The following is a 20,864-nucleotide window of genomic DNA, read 5'->3' as shown; positions in this document are numbered from 1 at the left end:
CTGACTGGAAACCCCTTATAGACTTTTTGCAGAAGAGGGGGAAAAATGCACTTACAACTGGTGGTTTTGATGATTAGAAAAAAAAACGGATAGTAGAAAAAGTGAGTTTTTTTTTAATTGTAGAGTAAGAGATAACTTTGCAATCATACTTATATTTGCTGCAGAGAAAACCGGAAGCTTCTTTCTATTTCTTTTTATTCTTTCTCACTGCCCTTTTATGCTTGCTTGCTTCTTCCTCTCTCTCTTTTCTTTGTTCTCTCTCTTTTGTGTTCTCATTAAAACCTTTAATGAAATGTGTTTAAAAAGAAAATCCAGGCCATCCTTGCCTGCTCAGTTCGTTTCCTTCTATAACAAAACCCTTGTCCCAAACCCTTCACCAAGAACAGGGACTGGGCAGCCTCTTCAGCCCCACAGAAGCCTTGTGGCCTCAAGGAAACTTGGGTGTGGAAGGGACTAAAATCCCCGCTTGTTACAACGAAAATGAGAGACTAAAGAAACTTTCTCCCCCAACTCAGGTCAACTTGAGCAAAGAAAGACTCTGCTCAATTTTTCGGGGTCTGTAGGCTGGGGATACCTTTGAAACAGAGTGGCCCCCTCCTCCCCAAGAGCTTTGCCTGGTTCTTATCCTCTGCACTGCGCCTGTTGAAATAAAATAGTACCGTCATAGGGGCACTCTCCGTAGCTAAAAACCTCGTAGAGCAGGATCCCATAGGACCAAACGTCTGATTTGGGTGAGTACGTCTGGAAGATGGCAGCTTCCGGCGCTGTCCATTTGACCGGGATCATGGCGTTACTGGTGGTGGAGTAGATGTCATCCTGGAGGGAGACCAAGAACAGGTCCTCAGCTAAAGGCAGCCAAGCCTGGGAGCTGCTTCCCCCCAGAGCAGTGTTTCTCAACCTTGGCAACTTTAAGCTGTGGGGACTTCAACTCCCAGAATTCCCCAGGGGAATTCTGGGAGTTGAAGTCCCCACAGCTTAAAGTTGCCAAGGTTGAGAAACACTGCCCTGGAGATCTCATGAAAGGGTAACAAAAACTGGCTTGTTCAGTTCCTCCTCTGTATAACTGCTTCCCCAGCTTTGGTGCCCTCCAGATGTGTTAGCACAGAAACTCCCTGAATCTGGAGGATGCCAAAAGCTATTTATGGGTGTTGTCTGATAGTTAAACACTGGAGAAGCTGAGTTGGATCTACATCCACCTTCCCTACTCTGATTCTTTCCTGATAGGTTGGGGTACAGCTTCCAGAATCCCCAGGCCACTCTCATCCATACTGGGAATTGTGGGAGATGTCCTCCCAGTGGACTCCAGATTAAGGAAGGCTGATATACATGTAATACATAGCCCCTTTTACATTATACCGCTCCAATTTGTACAGGATTGAAGACACCCTAAAAGTACCTTCGGTTGGCTGATTTGAACTAGAGAGATAAATTGGGGATGGTGCTGAAATTACATACACACACACACATCTGTCCATTCCTGTTTTGGGTGAGAGAAATAGATACTGATAGATAGCAACTCTCTCTCAACCCAACTCACCTCACAGGGTTGGGACAAAAGGAGGGGGAAGGAGCATTCGGTATGTTTCCCTGCCTTGAGTTATTAATAAAAATAATAAAGACGCGGATAAAAAAATCTAACCCCCCTACCCGCCAATAATAAGCCTGTAATTGTTGGGGAGGAGAAATAACAGGAAGGAAGTCCTGTCTTATGCTCCTGAACAAAAGTTGGGATAGAAATCCAGTCAACCAATAACTAATCTGCCACAAACCCAAACAGTTTGTTTTTTTTCCATTTAGTTTTGTCCTAATCAATGAAGAGCATCTTGTTCTCCTCAAATGGGGCTGGAATGATAACTCCCAGGATCCCCAGCCCTGCTGGGAATTCTGCTTTTTGTAGTCCCAGCACATCTGGACAGGGCTAGGCTCAGGATGGCTGGTGCACCAGCTTGCAAGAGGGCTCTTTAAGATGTTGACGTTTGGAGTCAACGAAAGGAACGTAAATGTTGGATGGACAAATGGATCTGGGATCAGTGAGATGAAAGACGGTAGGGGGTGCGTCAGGGCTTCCTCAGATATACCTTGAGGAGCCTGGCGAGGCCGAAGTCAGCTATTTTACAAGCAAGGTCGTCTCCCACCAGTATGTTTCGAGCAGCCAGGTCTCGATGTACAATATGTAGCTCCTCCAGGTAGGTCATCCCATCAGCGACTTGGCAAGAGATGCTGAGGAGGTGGTGTGTGGTCAGTTCCTTCCCTGCAGCAGCTGAAAAATCAACAAGGCATCTCTATTAACCTTTGAACCTCTTCTGAGACTCACTTATACGCTTCTCTGTGCAAGGGAGGGCAGTGTTGTGCCAGATGTTTAGAAAAAGGGCAGAAAAAACAGAGCATCTGCTGGTGGGTTCTGAGGATCTTCCACAACGCCAACATCTAGCTGACTTTAGGCAAGCCCTCCTCTTGCACCCATGCTTGGCAGAATCCAATTTTTTCTAGCTGATTTTCCCACAAAATATTCTCCGAGGCAACCTTAACCCCAGGAGTCTAATTTCCTGCTTGACAGCTTAATCTCGAAGCAAAACCTTAACTGCCCACTTCCATGCTTATTTTCACACGTTTTAGCAGTTGGATGGCATTTTCTTTCCTTATTAAGTCCAAGCCTTGATTCTCAGAGGGTTAACATCTGGGCTTGGTTGACACATCCCACAAAGGTATGGGTCCCCTCAAAGCCGGAATTCTCACTTTCAACTCTCAGAAGGAACCCAGTTTGGTGCTCCATCTATGCCCATGGAAAGGCTGAGTCTTAGAAGGAAAATGAGATGAGACTACACTTTGTAAACACAACGCACAGTGCAAGTCTATTTTAACATGGCGGTCCGGCTCTGGATGAGGCAAGAAAGAAACTCATTAGCAGGCAAAAGTGTTTCGGCAGTTGTAGGCCAAGAATGTTGGCTGCAGACTTGTTCTCCTAGGGAGTTGCCCCATCTTAGGTAACCAACCAGATCTGAAAAGGAGGTCAAGTTCTTCACCACAGGAAACTTCTTGTGAAAGATCAACTTGGAAGCAGTCAGACTGGCTTTTTTTAAACAAAAGATTTCTCAGCCAGGGAGAGAAGGCAGAAGAATCTGAATAGAAAAGGGTTGCACTTTGGGTATTTTTATTTATTTTTCAAATTTAGCCACCGCCCATCTCCCCCTATGACAAAACGGGGTTGATAATTTGTCATCCTTGGCTGAAATTGGAGCTGCCTTGGATGGCACCTGAACAAAAGGAAACTGCCCAACGGCCCAGTGGAGATGAGGGTTGGGAAAGGTTAGGCTTGTAATGGAGACCAACTTTCCCAAGGGAATTTATGAACTACATTTGAGGGAGAACCAGTTCCTGAGTGATTACCCAGCTGGTAATGTAGCCCTTAGCAAACCACGGAAGGCCTCTGACTTTCTCTCTCTTTCTCTGTATGTGTGTAAGCAGAAAACTAGTATTTGTATGTGTGAATGGCGTCTGTGGGGTGGGGTCAAAAAGTCAAGTTGGCAGCCACAACCATATGATCAAAGCTCTACAATGAAGTTGCGAAGCACACAAACAAGGGGCAGGGCTTCAGTTGCATGTTGCGGCTGCCATCTTGACTTTCTGACACCCGTGGGCACAGCCCTGCACCAGAGAACAAGCCAATGGGCTTCCTTGCTGTTCATGGTTTCCATAGTCACAAGAAAACTAGAAATCTTCCAACATGAATTAAGGGACAGCCAGAATCATGCTGTCTTTTAATAAAGTTTGTGTTCTAGTCCTACAGCCCAGTGATGGGTACACAAGTCATTTTGTGAGTCACCTCCTCCCCTTCCCCCTCCCCTCCTCTTCTGCTTCTGCTTCTGGTTTTTCTGAGCTTTTTGGTCCCTATTAATTTGGATGGGGCGGGACCTTTTTTTGTCATAAATAATCACACAACTCCTGGCCAAAACAAGTAAAAATCTGAACCGCTTAGTCAAATGTTAATAATTCTTTAATGTGATAGAAGGGGGGATGATTAATCCCACATGGAGTTACGTTATTAAAAATATAAAGGCCTCTTTGAGCTGAGCTTGAATCCTGGGAACCCCAGAGAAGTATCCATGGCATCTTCTTGGCAAAAGGGTCAAAAGAAGGTTGGCGCTGCATTCTTCTGGATTTTTTTTTAACTTCCCAGCCTAGCCCCATCACACTGAGAATGTTGATGATTTCTCATCCAGCCAGGTTGGGTCCTGCTTACCTTTTCGGGGATCAGCCAAAAGCAGTGACAAGCTGCTCCTGCATTGAATTAACTGAAGGTACATTTATATTAAACCAAATTTGGGGGTTGTCCTGGCCCTGTCTACTTTTGATGTGAGGCCACCAAAAGACCAAGTGTGGTCCTCAACCTGGAAAAAAGAATGCACAGCCCTTCCTTAAACAGAATTGGCTGTGGGAGAAGAAGGGCAGTGTTAATATTCTTATTTTTCGCCTTAGCCAGGGGTTGTGAGTATCCGTGCATAAATATTCTAAAAATCCCACTTTAAACCTGAGTTGGGGAAAGCATGATGAGTACGTATATGTGATGTGGCAAAGGGCAACATGTGTCAATGGAGAACATATGCCACTCTCCCCAACCTAGACATCTTGGACTACAATTTTGCTTGGCATGCAATTGTAGTCCAAATCTCTGAAGAATGCTAGATTGCTGCAGACTTCATACCATATGCTGGAGGTTAGTAATGTGTCAAGATCAACATATTGACATTGGCTGGTCAACCAGAGTCATGTAGGAAGAATGGTGATGGAAGTGGCTGTTGAGAGCAATACTCACTGTTGAGGTAACTGTGGAGGTTGCCCTTCCTCATCAACTCAGTGACAATATAAACTGGCTCCCCCACAGAACAGACTGCCAGAAGTTTGATGAGTCTTGTGTGTTTCAGACTTTTCAAGTTCTGGATCTCCTTGGCAAAGTCGTCCCTCATGTCAGCTGTGATGGAAATTCAAGACATTGCAGGATGGATTGCTTTGCATGGACAACGTCTGGACTTGTTCTCCTCGTTCTCAGATAGCACGCCCAGAAGCCCTAGATGTCTTCTCTTAAGTGCTCCTCAAGGTTGAATAAGATAGCTTTGGGTCAAAGATGGCCAAGGCTCCTGTCTCATCATCTTGCAACTTGGGGTGAGGGGCACTTGGGGTAGGACATCTTGTAAAGGTAGGCTTTTGAAGGACCCCTGTTTCACTAATCTCCATGTCCATCTTGCTAAACTTTCCTGGATAGTTATGCTAACCATGGAGATGAATAACACAACTTTCTAGTCTCGCTACTACGATTAGAGTAAATTTAATGAGGCTGTTCATTCATCACTAATATCCTTGCAGAACCTTCTGCCAGATTTGCTGGCAGAAAAACTGGATGGACATTTCTCCTAATTTCTCCAGGAGAAAAAAATAAATAGCTCCTCTTACAGTGTCTCAAGGGAAGGATTCCCAGTGAGTGGTGATTTTACAAACTGCTCTGGAAAAACCCCCAGATGTTTTCTATTAGGATTTAGCTGGAGGCTGGGAAGCCAGGTAGAAAGGTTTTTATGATGAAAATCAGAACGCTTACTAGGAACACCAAATAAAAGCAAGAATGCTCTGCTTAGGAAGGCTTCTCCAATCTTGGATTCTCTTTTGGAAAAAAAAAATCCAATCCCAATGGAAATTTTCTGTCATCAGATTTAATGAGTACTGGAAGGAGAACCTTCTGTCCAGCTTGGTTAGTTCACACTGGACTTGGAACATGAGTCCCAGGATCCAGAAACCTGCAAACTGACTAGGTGGAGCTGTGTAATTCTGTATCAGAGTGACATAGGACTTTCCAAAGCAAAAATGTGTTTAGCATTAAGCTGGGGTTTGCTCCCTCCCACATGGCTTTTCATTTAAGAAGAGAGAATGACCCAAGAGGTCAACTGACGTTGTTTATTAACAGTAACTGGGACTTGTCTCAGATATGCACTAAGAAGTTAATCTATTGCAAGGAACAATTGCAAGGAACTATTGTTATCATTACTTCTGATAACAGCAGTGTCCTTGGGGTGGGGTGCAAGGGAGTCAAAGGGCAAAACATGTGCCAGGATTTTGTGACACAAGCCCTGTGACCATGTGCTTGCACTAGGCGCCAGGATGCAAGGATGTAAGGGCGGGGTTTGCATTGTGGTATCCCAGTGCAAAGGCCATTATTGTTCTCTCATCATGGGTTATAATTTCTCCATCTTAGTCTGTTATTCAGCTGCTAATTTCAGGATGGGGGAAGTAATTCTCATTTCCTTGTTCAGCTGGAGGATTTAATCTAGGACCCCGTCTTTAACCTCTGGTCTAGTTATGGAGGAGTGACTAATCTACCTCTTAAGACACAGGCAGGCAAGAAGCATTGCACAACAGAGGATGAATTCTGCACCCCACAAACCTTGTTTCATAATTTTGATGGCCACAGGCACTGTGTTCTTCCACATTCCTTCCCAGACTTCTCCAAAGCATCCTTCCCCCATCTTCCTCCAGAGCTGGAACTCAGACCGGGGACGTTCCCACTGATCCATCTCAGAAGCCCTCTGTAAAAGGGGCAGATACAGGGACAACATGAGAGAGGTCCAGGTAACAGGCCAGGCCTGGATAAAAGGAAGGATTAAACAAGTCTATGTGTCACTATAGGATCAGAGAGTTGTAGGACTATTGAAGTCATTGATTCCAATCCAGGATCGTTTTATTTTTTCCAATCTAGTCTACAACCCTGGAATTTCCCAGTGGTGGAGGTGGAGAGCTTCTGCCCTTAGGATCAACCATCAACAGTAAAGGAACCAGCAGTCAAGAAATATGCCTCAGACTAGCACCTGGTAGAGCAGGCATGAAGGCCTTAGAAAAGATGTTCAGATGCTGTGATGTGTCTATACCTACAAAGATCAGACTTGTGCAAGCTGTGGTATTCCCTCTGAAACTCTATGGAAGCAAAAGTTGGACTTTGGAGAAGCAAGATAGGGATCAGAGTCATGCAAAATCAGAATCGTGCAAGCTATTCACTGTGATGCTTGACATAAGGGAAAGATGGACTTTGAAGAAGCAGGAGAGGAAGTGTATTGACGCTTTTGAACTTGGTGTTGGAGAAGACTCCTGAGAATACCGTGGACAGCCAAGAAAACAAACCAATGGACCATTAAACAAATCAACCCAGAGCTCTCGCTTGGCACAAATGACCAGGTTCAAATTATCCTACTTCAGACACATTATGCGAAGACCCAGCTGTCTGGAGAAGGCTCTGATGCTGGGAAAGGTGGAGGGAAAGAGAAGAAGAGGAGGACCAACAGCAAGGTGGAGGGACTCAGTTACAGTGGTGATGGGGGCACTCTTGGAAGACCTGAAGGACCAGGTTGGGGACAATGACTTGATGGCACGTAATCAATCAATCAATCAATCTCCCATCCAACTACTCATCCAACCTGACTGGGCTTCACTTTGAGCCCAAATCTGATTGATGTGTGCTGCCTCTTACTCAGTGCAGGAAGCCAAAAAGCCCCCCTGAGAGAGAGTTGCCCATACACATATAAGAGAAACACTCATTTTCTCACTATGCGGAACCAGAACCAAACTGAAAACCAGAATGCAAGATGGCTGTTTGAATTTTGAAGGGCAGAATGGAGCTTGGAAAGTGGACAGGAAGGGTCTTTTAGTGGCTGAAGTTCTGTCTTTAGGACTGTAGTTTGTCCTTCCCCAAAACTGTACCTTAAGATTTTTGGAGACTTCATTTCCCAGCCCTGGGAGACTGTTATTATTTGCAGAGCATCAGCCAAGGGAAAACTGGTGTTCTTACTGGGTGGTTTTGCATGTGTGGACCATCTGTTCCATTCCAAACTCAGTTTTTATCAGCAAAAATTACCTTCTCTGCACAAGTGAGTTGTAGCACTATCCACCCTTCCTTAAGCCAGCATGAAATATATATATATATATATATTTTCCCTTTCCTGCCTTAACTGCCAATCCTGACAGTCCTTTCCTCCAAAATAATGGGGGACAAAGACTAATTGATTTTGTATACCTTTCAGGGAGCCTTGGGATGGTGTCAGATGAAGGAAGAAAACCAATTTTAATGTGTGAGACCTCTTAAGCAGCAGGACAACCACTATCCTGGAGTTGTGGGGGTTCCACCAGTGGAGGTTTTCAAGCAAAGGTTGGGCAGCCATTTGTCTGGGATGGCCTGAGGGTTCCTGCCCTGGGCAGGGGCTGGACTAGAAGATCTCCGTGGTCCCTTCCAACCGTATGATTCTATGAACACCAGTACAGCTAAGAACAAGTTAAGTCAGCCTCTTTCATGGGCTGAGGACAAGAGGAAGGCACTGTCACAGGGACACAACAGAAGTAAGGTTTTGCCTGGACATCTTTGGGCTGTGGTTAGGTGTAAGTGAAGAGAAGCAGCCACAGTGCCAAAAAGAGGATGGTGGTTCTTAAAATCAGTAACCAGAGCTGTTCAGAATCAGAGAGAATCTCTTTTTCAAAAGGTTTAAGGTCACGTGTAATACCGTAAGGGCTGGGCTGGGCTGTGAATAGTTTGACCTGGGAAGGGGATGGTGGAAATTAACTGCGCGACTCTTGAGGAGGAAGCGGGGAGGAACTTTTTCAGAGAGCAACCCAAAGCAGATTCAGATGCGGAACAAAAATGAACACCCCAGTGCTCCCCAGTAAAAGCTACACACCACGCCCCTCTCATGTTGTTGGGGTGGAGAAAATAGTGTGGCGCTGTCGTGTTCTTCCACTCACCTTTTGGATGCACGGCTGAGACAAGGGACATTCGATGATTTTCCAGTTGACTCTGTAATAGGCCAGGAGTTCTTCCAGACTCGGGAAGACGTGTTCCTTTTCCAAGTAAAAACTTCCTGCAGGAGTCGAGAAGATTCTGAAGTGTCGCACTTTGCTGCGGTTCCGAACTGAAGAGTAAAGGAAAAGGGAGAATAATAGGACTTGGATCGACTCTGCATTTTCCCTTCCTGTATTTTAATAGCCACCAGCACTTCTAGGACAGCATTGCTGGTGGCTCAGCTTTATGGTTCACACATACAGGTAGTCCTCACTTAATGACCATTCGTTTAGTGATGGTTCAGACTTACGACGGTGCTGAAAAAACGACTTACAATCAGTGCTCACATTTACGACCATTGCAGCATCCCCTTGGTCACGTGATCATGATTTGGGCGCTTGGCAACTGGTTCCCATTTATGACTGCCGCAGCATCCTGTGGTCACGTGATCACCATTTTTGACCTTCCCGGCCGGCTTCTGGCAAACGAAATCAATGGGGAACTGCGTGATTCGCTTCACGACCACATGGTTTGCTTAATGACCGTGGTGACTCACTTAATGACCACCTGAAAAAAGGTCGTAAAATTGGGTCGGATTCGCTTAATGACCACTTCGCTTAGCAACCAAAATTCCAGTCTCAGTTGTGATTGTTAAGCAAGGACTACCTGTAATTGATATGGGGTAGCTGCATTCATCTATCCATCAGTGTCCTAAAGGCCAGATGCTCCAACAGTCACTCAAATGCCAACACCCTAACAGATGTCGAAAGTGATTTGCATTGCTCACATAGAGGAAGAACATTTCATTTCTCTCTCTCTCTCTCTCAGTATGATCCAGGCTTCTTGAACAAGAAATCTAAATTCCCAATCATGCGGTTTTAGTGCATAAATCTGGCCCTGTGGTTGTGACTTCCAGTTCTGCATATTATTAGCGACCGCTGGACCTCTGTACAACATCCATAAATTTTGAAATAAATCAAGATATGTCTCCATGCAGATATCTGTAGCCGTATGCCAATCTGGGACAGCATCATGACAGGGCAAGATCAATGCAATACGCTGTTTGCAAACGCTAGAACTCCTGTATGGAGCTGCTACTGCAGAAATGTTTCCAGAAGCATCAGCTTCAGGACCAGAGAATGAGAAGCATCCCAGAGACATGCAGTTAAACAAGAAACCTAGCCAAGCTGGAGGCCTGGGATCAAATAGTCAGGGGTGTTCCTGGAGAGATAGTGGAGAAGGGCATACCTATACTTGAAATATGTTAGTTTTATATTGTTGTGACTTTTTCTAAATGAGCCTGGGATCTGTGGCTTGGAGATACTGAGAATTTTCTCATTAGAAATACATTGTTCTCTGCTCACTAACTAGACCTGTAGAATTCTGGAGATGGAATGGATGGAAAAGGTCCTCTTGTTCAAGCTGTTGCAATGTGTGGGAAAACCAATTGAACTGTCTATGATTTAGGTACTTAATTGGTGGCTCTTCATAAGAACTTCCAGAGGTGGTGAACCCATCCCCTCTATATGTAGACTTATTGTTTACCTACCATGTAGATAAGATTTGTTCACATCTGGAATTTTTGCTTATATTTTTGCTAAGGGTCTGCAACTTATATCCATTATTTCTGGTTCTAGTTTCAGTGATCGTATCATATCATGTCTCTACTTGGTCATCTTTTCTCCAGACTGACCATACCAAGTTCCCTCAGCCTGTCCTCATAAGAAGTCTCCAGGTCATCTTTGTATTGTCTTTGTCACCCCCCTCTGAACCCTCTCCAATCTGTCAGTCTCCTGGAAATGTGCCCAGAATTGTCCAGAGCACTCCAAAATTAGTCTCACCAGTCACAAGTAGAGAGGAATAGGGATGTCACACATGTTTGATGGGAAACGACATTTCCCATGATTCCCTGAGGAGATGAACTGAAAAATAAGCCAAGATAGAAATGCCTCTGGGACATATGTGCTGGGAAAATTCTCTGCATGTTTCCCCCTTTCGGAAGATACACCAAAATTTGGTTTCCTTAATGATGGATTTTGACCTAGGTTAGGAAAAGCAGGAGCAAATGACAGGTGGGGATGGGGACAGGGACACTACCTAGTCCCTTCATGACATTTCTGGAAGGAAATTCCAAAATTGTCAGCCAATATGTTACACTGTGTTTATCTCAGCCATGCCAGTCAGATGCCCTCCAGCTGTGTTGGGTTGGCACCTCCTGGAATTCCTGGCTGGGAATTCTGGGAATTGCACTCACCACCCGTCAGAGTCTGTGGAAGGATGAGAATTCCAGTGCCAGTCTAAAGCAATTATTAGTCACTCCTAATTGGGCAAAGGCTCTGTGTGGCTCGGGGCTAGTTCATACCTTGCTCCATCTAACGTGTGTGGGTAGAATACCTTTGTTTGTTGCATCATTTAGTATAATTACACACAAGAGAGGGAATTGGAGTGCGATTAGTAATTAACATTTTTGGGATCCAAATTTTCTGGAATGAACTTATCACACAGGCTGGGGTGGGGTGGGGCCACCCATGGCTTTATGCTGCAAATGGGAGAGATTTGTTTTCTGGATGCCTTGGGAATCCTTGCATAGCAAACGATACATCCTTTTTCACTGCTCAGCACGGGGAGAAATTATCAAGTCTGCTGATAGCTATCAACGTGATCAACTGCACTAAGACCCTGTTTCCTGTTTCCCTTTAATCATAATACATATTATCTCATCCTTTTAATGGAATTAGCTTATCTGGCTGTGTTTCCTGTCTGGTCTACCTGGTAAGGCTGACACATCCTTTCTTCCAGCTAGCCAATTCTACAAGTAGTAGAAACCTTAGATTATTTCAAATCATAAAAGCATGTTGGCCGCAGGAAAAAAAAATCCAAGCAGATTCTGGTTTGGCTTCCGGACTGAGTTGTGCAAAATGCAGCAAGCGTTTGCCTTTCAAGAACTCCTTTTCATTTCCACACATTGCCACTTCCACTCCCCAATCCCTCAAAAGCTGCTTGGCTGCAATCCACAGTCAACTTAGCTTTTGCCAATCAGGAATGCTGAGCCGTGAAAATCACTGCCCCACCTGCAGTTGCTCCAGATCCTGCAGCAAAACAACAACAGCAACCAACTAACAAAAGGCAAGACTCCACGTTAAAGGATAGCAAAATAAATGACTTGCATCTGCCTCCACTTCCGTCCCCACATCCTCACTTCATCTGGTGTTTATTTGCCTGTCTGCAAAAAATCCCAGTGGTTCCTATGGGTGGGAGGAGGAAGCGGCAAGGCTATCATTTCACCCTTCCTCTTGAAAGACCTGCTATTGCTGCTATAAGGTAAGAGTGGGAGGCATGGTGAAGCAGGAACTCCTGCAAAATGAGGAACCAGACCCCCCACAAGCTCCAGAGAATCAGATTGTCTCTGAAAACAAACTAACTTTACAGTGTTTGATTCTGCTGAAAAATTCAGGTAGTCCTCGCTTAATGATCACAATTGGGACCAGAATTTCAGTTGCTAAGTAAAGCGGTCATTAAGCAAATCTGACCCGATTTTACAACCTTTTTTGTTGTGGTCATTAAGCAGACCACGTGGTCGTTAAGTGAATCATATGGTTCCCCATTGATTTTTCTTGCCAGAAGCTGGCTGGGAAGGTCAAAAATGGCGTTCACGTGTCTGCAGGATGCTGCGACAGTCATAAGTGCAAGGACTGATTGTAAGTTGGTTTTTCAGCACCGTCTTAAGTCCCAACTGTCACTAAACAAATGGTTGTTAAGCGAGGACTATCTGTAGGGAGAATGTTATCGTCCCCTTATCTGGACAAAGTGCTTCTGCTAATGCAGGATTGCACAACCCTAATGGATCCCCCCCTTGCCCAGTAATCACTTTTTAAAGAGTTTTATTGTCTTTTAAATAAAAAAAATAAAAAAACAGAAGCATGACCTTTATTTCCCAGCATGCCCCTGCCCATCACATAGGAATGTCTAGAAAAATGGAAGAGTGACTGCCGTATAGCCGAGGGCAAAGGGTGTCCATCTGCTCAGGAAGAAAACAGAGAGACGCTTCAAGGTGGGGGTGGAAAGATTGCAGAGAGGTGGGAAGAGGGCGGAAGAAGCGCCCCCCCCATTTGATCTCTGGTGGATGTTGATGGTTGTCCCCTCCCACTAGGTTTGTGAGAATGCGCACACCAGAGTTTCAAAATTGCAAATGAACCCCCGCCCCTTGTGAAACGCCTTCCTTGGCAAGGAACTCTTTCTCCCAATGCCAATCTTTATGTACTGGCACCATCTAAATCCCAAAGGGGGGGTGCTAGCAGACTTGGGGGGAATTCCCCTATTTCCAGAAATGTGAACAAGAAGGGTGAAGGAGAGAGGAATTCTCCAGGTAGGCCAATAAAGGTAGGCAGTGCCTAGTAGGCACACAATACTGGGGACATGCCACCAGAGGAATGGGGAGATACTGACTGGCACATTGCGACTGGAACCTTACCCTTCTGGCAATGTTTTGTTGCAGGCCACTTCTTACAAATCCGTAACTATTTTTATAATGAAGAGAAGCAACCAATGTTGGATGATGCTCCTTCCTTCCTTCCTTCCCCCCATCTCCTTCCTCCCTCCCTCCCTCTTTTAGCTTTTAGGTATATAACTCATTTAACTATAGTTTAAATGAAATGGTTACTACTCATATTATTAGCCGTCTTGGCTCAAAACTTCAAGAATAAGAATGTGTATATTTGTGTACCCTGACATGCACACTGAATACAAAATAAATTGCCCCACATATGGGTGGGCTAGGATGAGGGCTGCATTTGGGATTTGCCCTAACTTCTGCTAAAGCTCATTGAATCAACACAGGGGAAAATAACACTATGAAGTTCAGGGGATCTTACTCTCACATAATGGGCACAGGATTACAATCGGCTCCCTAAGGATATGACTTCAACTCCCAGAATTCCCCAGCCAGCATGGGAATTGCAATTGCAACAGCATGCTGGCTGGAGAATTCTGGGAGTTGAAGTCCACAGGTCTTAAGGGTTGAGGAACACTGATATAAACCATAAAAAAGCAGTATACAAACACATGTTTGCATGTACACACACACACACACACACACACACACTTCTCCTAGAAGCTATGACTTTGGATCCTTCAGGGGTGTGAGTGTCTGTTGGACTCTCTTGATCGACTTACAATTTTTTCACCTTATAACAGCCAGGTTGCAAAAGGAGGAACACTTTTTACAAGCTGCAGATTGTGCAGATAAAAACCACTTGCAGGTATCCTGTTGGACAATGTCTAACTTGCTTAATGGCCTCCTAATCCACGCATCTCTCCACCAGGTGCATAGGGTTAGCACACCAGCAGTCTAAATTAGAAAAGGGTCACCTGCGGCCTTCTCCTGCTGGTCCCTAACTAGGGAGGACCCTTGCTTTTTGTTGCTGCTGCTGCTGCTGCTGCTGCTGTGTCTCCATAATATTGCCTGCATCTCACCCCCAGTCCAGCAGTGAGGCAGACTTGTCCTCCTTAGCTGCATCAGTGTTAAAGTAGTGTTGCCCTCTTATTCCAACATTACCCAAGGGCAACCTCGAAGTGTGTCAGCTCTGTTTGGCTTTGCCGCCTCTTAGCTTGAAGGGAAGTGGGGATTGCCCATGACTGCAAAAAGAGGCAATCAAGGCAGAAGATTGACTGGTAACAGGGGCAGGACATTTCACCAAGAATGGATGGAGAGCACTTTAGCTTATTGAAGAAAGGCCACTGATGTGCAATAACACCACCATCACTGCTGTCATCCCCATCATCCTCAGGACCATCCTCATCATGTTGTGCAAAGCATCGACCCCTGAGTTAAGAATTTTTTACACAACATAAATATCTGCCCGATTATATGCCTGACTTCCTTTCTCCCGCTCCCTGTCATTTGGAATGCTCACCTCAGCGCTGGGATAATTAGCAAGAAAGGTATTAATGTTTGTATTTATGTTCATTGGAGAGGAAGGGATTACAAGAGAGTAAGCAGGCACATAATGGGGCATACACATTGAAAGGAATGCACTAGCACTGGCTGTTTGCCTAGTGTGCTTGTTTAGGCAATCTCTCTGCTCTGCGAGGGGGGGGGAAGGGGAAAAAAACAGGTCAGGCACAGCACAATGTGTGTCAACTGACTGTAATGGCGAACACGTGACTGAGATAGAGATGCTGTGAAGGTTGTAAATACACCCCTTGGTCACAGAGTTATCTTTTCAGCACCGTTGTAACTTCGAATGGTTGCTGCACCAGGCAGTCAGTAAGCGAGGTCTACCTGTACTGATTGACACAATGCAGTTTTTGAGCAATTGTAACAGTGGCTTGAAACTCCAAAGCTTCTCTAGCAAAAGGAGCATTCTCACATATTTCCCATATTTCTCTGAAGAAACCCTTGATAGATTTTACCTGTCCGTAGAAGTGCTCGAAGACTGGAGGGATTGAGGATCTAAATAAGACCCCAATGGCTTCTCTAAGTAGGGTTTTTTTCCTAGGGCATAAAAGATTGAGAAATATAGGATCTTCTTTAGATCCTCAATCCCTCCAGTCTTCACCCAATATCCTCTATGTCACCATTCTGGCTCCTTTGGTAACTGAGTTTCTCTTCCTGATGTTGAGTTTTAGAGCCAGGATCCAGTTTTAGGGCCTGGCAAGTAAGGAGGTCTGCAGAGTGTGATAAAAAAAAAAGTCAAGATGGTGGCCCTCATGGTGTGAAGCTCTGCCTGTTTTTATGTTCATTAAAGAGCTTTGATTGCATTGGTATGGCCATCGTCTGTATATTTTGGACCATGCCCTGCTTTGATTGCACCATCATGATCATCATCTTGACTTTGCTGACCATACCCTGTGGACACCTCTGCTGGCAAGAGAAAAGGAGGAGGAATCCAGCTTGATCTTCAACCTGGAGGACAAAATCCAATTAATTCTAAGAACTGTAATACCAATATACCTTGGAGGTCAACCATGATATAGGTGTACCGATGGCATGGAGGGGTAAGATATAGTTTACCTGACAGAGAGTATTCTCCCTTGTTACTCTCACTGTCCCGGATGAGGAAGGAGCCATGGCGATTTGGGGGAGAGAGAAGCAGCTGGTTGGCTTTATTTCTCGTGATCCCACTTATGTACCAGCTGAAAAGAAAAGGGATGTGAGCTGATTAAAATAGAAGCCAGCCTCTCAGATGTCTTCAGTACAGGTAATAAGGAGAGGAAGACCTTTCAAACTCCTAAGTAATAATCAGGGCACCCTGAAAGTGTTTTCAGTTGTCCCAGATTTTTTAAATTATTTTTTGTTTGAATTTCAAAATATTTACATAGTGCTGGTACATTGGAACATGCCCATAATGTTTGATACATGTTGTTTCCAGCATGCTTAACCCTTATATAAACAATGAAATTCCACCATCCCTTCCAAAACAATGATTCACTGCTTTGGCTTGTCATGCAAAGGGTTTTATCAGGGACATTTTCAAGTTAAGCAGAAGACCGGTTCTTTCATGCCATCTCATTAAAAGCTTGTCCAGACATTTCCATGGTTTAGCAATGACCAATCTGGCTGCTGTGAATAAAAATGTATAGCAATATCTTACTTGCACTGTCTTTTTCTGGCCATCGAAAATGTCTCCCAAAGCTAGCTTTGGAGAGAGTTGAATTGTACAAGATAAAATCTCAGTTTTTCTCTTGCTGTTATAATGTCACGGCAGGGGTTACTTGATGCTATAAAAGGCTAAGGACTCTCTCATGTCCAGCTTGGCTCCTAGTGACTTCCTGGACACATCTTGGTCTAGCTGCAGCCCTAGAATTGACCTGGTGGTCTCCCATGCAGACCTTAAGTAGATGTAGCTCCACTAAGCTTTTTCAGGCTCATCCAAGGTCAGCTAGGCAGCCGCCACCAGCTTTGGTGGGTGATGTTACAAGATGCTATAAAACACTAGTGAAGAAATGGCCTTTATCTCCCCCCTCCCTTGCAACAACAAATAGGGAAAAAAATCAGAACAAGGTGAGGAGGCAGTTTCCAATGGAGAAATTACAGGCATGGAAAAGATTAAGCAAGTCTTCTCCATGAAAATAAAAAGATGTCTATTCTCCATGATAGATGTCTATTCTCAAACCACCCTGAAATAATTAGCTTTTCTTTGGTTTTAGTTTCTTGCAGGATCAGTCTTGTTTAAAGCTTTCTGTTAGTAAAGGTGTTTTGACATGTGCTGGAAAGAAAGAAACAGCTTCAGCGAGTGCTGAACTTTCATTCTTCCAACTGCTGCTGCTGTTATTTCCAGCAACTCTTACCCAGGACTGATTTTCCTATCCCTTCCAGACCCAAGGCTGCTACGCAACACCCTCTCCCTATCACCACAAAGCCATCCAGAAAAATAATTATGCAGCTGCTCTGCAGTTGAGCATCCTGTGAAGTTGGCAGGACTATCCACAGAGAGGGTCCCAAAAGTCGAGATGGCAGCCATGCCTGCCCAAAGCCCCATCCCTTATTATGTGCATTGCACATGCAAAGCATGTTTAAAAGGGTGGGGCTTTATCTTGACTTTTTTTAACACTCCCCCCAACAGATACCCCTACAGCTGTCATCCCCCAGCCTTCACCATTGCAGGTCAGCTTAGAAAAGCTTTCCCCTCTCATCGCTTTCAAATCTGTTGGGCTTCAACTCTCACAATCTCCAGCCAAGGTGAGAATGCCACACACAGAATGGGAGAACCTTTGAAAATCTAGCACATACCACGTTTATATAGCTAGGACTTGATGGCAAAAGAAGGCTGGAGTCCTGCTCTGGCCACATTCACACAACACATACCACCCATGTTCTAAATTTACCGATTTGCACGATACCTTGAGTCATCAGCTAACCCAATAAGCTGGATGTATACAAGGTCCTAAATCAGAAAATAAAACCTAATGAAGAGTGAGAAGGTTGTGCAGATACATATACTGGGTTGTGAACTGATTTGGTTATATGAAGGGACTTAATTATATACAAATATTCTATGCCAAGCAACCTAGAAACTCCCCACAAGAGAAGAAGACATTTGGTAGGAATTTAGAGCATGCCTCCTTGGCCACCCAAAGAGATTGGCAAGTCTTGGCTTAGTTAGGAATTATGGGAGTTGCAGTCTGATGCCTCACCTGGATTATGGGAGTTCTGGTCTGAGACATACATCGAGAAGGTTGTCTGAGCAGATGATGTGGTTCCCTCTGCCTTCTGGGTGGCTACATTAGTTCCAGATGGGCCCAGCTGCAAACAGGTTGAAATAATACTGACCCTTTAGCCCTTTATGGCTTCACCTGCTTGAAGAGCTGAAAAGATGTGGGCAGCCTTCATGGCCAATATTAGCTACAGCTGTCTGTCACCCTTAAGAAGACAGAAGCTCCCTCCAGAGCCATGCATTGTGGAAACAGTTGGAAGAAATCACTCTAGGCCCAGGAAGAACAATTCTGGTGTTTTTTCCAACTGGTTCTCGCTCATTTTAGTGCAAGAGAAATGGCTTTCGAACTTTCCTTTCAAAGGAGAAGAGAATTACTGATGAGGCAGCCAAACTGTTTACTGGAGTATGCAGTTCTCTTGCCTGGGAATTCTGTAGCCTCTCTTGCCTGGGAATTTCCCACACTTCCATTAAATCCTAAGGAAAGGCCCAAACTCATCCCATGGACCTTTCTTAGGATGGGAACTTTTGCATTGCCACCTCCTGTTTGGTTTGCCTCTCATTCTCCTCGGCTTATTCCATAAAAACCCAGCAATTCAAGATTCTTAAACCACTTTGCATATAGGAAAGACTAAAGTTTGTGGGAACTGACTCCTCCCTACAGTATGGGTTGCATCATGGAGTCACTGAAATAATGAATGTATGTCAGAAGATCCAGACAAAGGAATTCACACCACTGTGATCTTCCTCTACCTGGTCCAACAACAGAAGATGGTAAAACCTTTCCCAGGAGTCAAGGGGATGGAATGAGGCATCAAGGAGGGTAAAAATAGGAAGCTCCATCAGGTCTTTAGCTTGGAACTAGCAACATTTTGGAAAAGGACAGACTTTATTATAGCATGGCCAGATGTTGGCTTCCAGGAGGATGGGTTTAGTACCACCAATTAAAAAAAAAAAAGGAAATGGGCAGCTACTCCTGTCTTTCTCGTCCCAGCAGGGTTGTTTTTGTTTTTTGTTTTTCCTGTGGTGGGTAAAAGAGAATGGAAGATGCTCTGGGATTGAAGACATCTGGTTCTTCATTCCATGAATGGGGCAGAGTGATTTCACTTCATAAAGCACTATTCTGCCTGCACACTTTTTCTTTAGGTAGAACAAGCCAAGCCAGACAGAAGGTGTCTGCATGAAGGGGAAGTGGAATAATCTGTGAAACCTCAGTTATCCTATGCTCATGCAGGCTGAATTGGTGGAGGTGGAGCACAATTGTGGTTTTGCTCTTTCTCTTCTTCGTCCCTTGACCAGACCTCCGCACATTGGACCATTCTGTAGAGCCTACAAGGAATATGTCTCATGGGCTGTAGGTTACCGTCTTTGCTGTGACAAAGAACTGATCCAGATATGGAGACTGGATCTGGGCACGATCCATTTCCCACCTAGAACCCATCTGCTCTGTTACAGGGCCTCCAGACCCAGGCTGCAAACATCTGGAGGACTGCTAAAAATACATATAATCAACTTTTTCCTGAACCTAGTGGCTGTCTGGATTTTTGCTGTACAGATTTGGCAGCCCCAGTCTCAACTTTTATAACCAGGAATGGTGGATAACTGGCAATGCCAAGCACATTCATCTGGATCTCTTGGACAGAGAGATTCCTGGTTCTAGGGTTGGCAGTGAATGAGGTTGGAAGCCTACAGTGGCCTGAGCCAGATGTTCTCTGTTGGGGCAATCTTGGAAGGCCTTCCTTTTTAGATGCATCCAGCATCCCGCATACAGTCCTTACTTAACGACCACAATAGGGACCAGAAAAGTGGTTTTTGAGTGGTGCGGTTGTTAAGTGAGGCACCACATGGCTGGACCTGATTTTATGACCATTTTATGATGGTCGTTAAGTGAATCACCGCAGTTGTTAAAGTGAATCCAGCTTCCCCAACGGATGTTTTTTTTTGCCAGAAATTGGCAAAAAAGGTCACGAATTGTGATCACGTGACGGTAGGACACGGCAACTGGTCATAAATGCAAGCTGGCTGCCAAGTGCCTGAATTGCGATCACATGACTGTGGGGATGGTGTCACATTTTGTGACAGTCGCAAGTGTGAATACAGGTCATAGAGCACTTTTCTGAGGCCGTCATAACTTCGGACCATTGTTAAACAAACGGCTGTTAAGCAAGGACTATCTGTATTGCAATTTAAGATGTCCCTCTTCACCTAGGAAAAAATCAGAAGGAGTTGGTAGCATTAGTCTCTTTCTTACTTTTTGCTACCATGGACTAACCCTGTAGGTGTGCCTCCTCTAGTCTCTTCACCGAGAATTTCTGATGCAGGCGGTAAATCCATCCAATTAAATAAGGAAAGTGTTATCAAGACCAACCCTCTTTCTCACAGACAGGACAAGAGCAGTCAGATCCCCCCATGTCCACAGGGAGATATTTGTTAGAGTAAGAAAGACAACTGTCTTACATTTGAAGAGATCAGCTTGTGGGCCCGGAAGATCTCCCCAGTGCTGGGATCTCACACTGATGACGAGGGTGCCTACAGAAGCCGGTTGCTCAGGCTGACTGGCTTTTTCCTAGCCTCTGCTTCTGTGCCATCAGTAACGCCTTGATCTATAGATATTAGATGCTGATCCTACTTATCTGTCCATTATGAAAAGTACTCCCTCCCTGGTTATTTCTACAGACTGAGCTGCTGTTGAAAGTCAGAACAGCCCTCCTCTTTACTGTCGCCCAGATGGGAAATTTGCAAAGTGTGTGTTTGTCTTCTCACCTCAGATGGCTGGAAATGAGGTTGACAACTGAACGGGCAAAACCTAAGCCTTTGGCAGGCTGCAGTGCAGTTCTCCCATGCAGTTTTTTTGGAAACTGAAAATAGCACAGGGGCTTGTACTGTATTCCAGTGTGCTGACGGAT

General features: G+C 44.8%; 1 protein-coding gene across 1 annotated transcript in view; it reads right to left on the bottom strand.

The window, feature by feature from the left end:
• SRMS (src-related kinase lacking C-terminal regulatory tyrosine and N-terminal myristylation sites) overlaps positions 1-20,864 on the bottom strand; it is a 36,925-nt gene that overhangs the window by 5,248 nt on the left and 10,813 nt on the right. Inside the window, exons 2-7 of the mRNA XM_063296935.1 lie at positions 15,819-15,940; positions 8,770-8,936; positions 6,431-6,572; positions 4,814-4,969; positions 2,079-2,260; positions 660-816 (exon numbers count right to left, since the gene is read on the bottom strand). Of these exons, the coding sequence (XP_063153005.1) occupies positions 660-816; positions 2,079-2,260; positions 4,814-4,969; positions 6,431-6,572; positions 8,770-8,936; positions 15,819-15,940 (926 nt within the window). The remainder of the gene's footprint in view (positions 1-659; positions 817-2,078; positions 2,261-4,813; positions 4,970-6,430; positions 6,573-8,769; positions 8,937-15,818; positions 15,941-20,864) is intronic.

The sequence above is a fragment of the Candoia aspera genome, chromosome 3, assembly GCF_035149785.1.
Source record: "Candoia aspera isolate rCanAsp1 chromosome 3, rCanAsp1.hap2, whole genome shotgun sequence".
NCBI lineage: Eukaryota > Metazoa > Chordata > Lepidosauria > Squamata > Boidae > Candoia > Candoia aspera.
The sequence above is the reverse complement of the archived record's forward strand: the minus strand, read 5'-3'. Positions and strand labels throughout refer to the sequence as shown.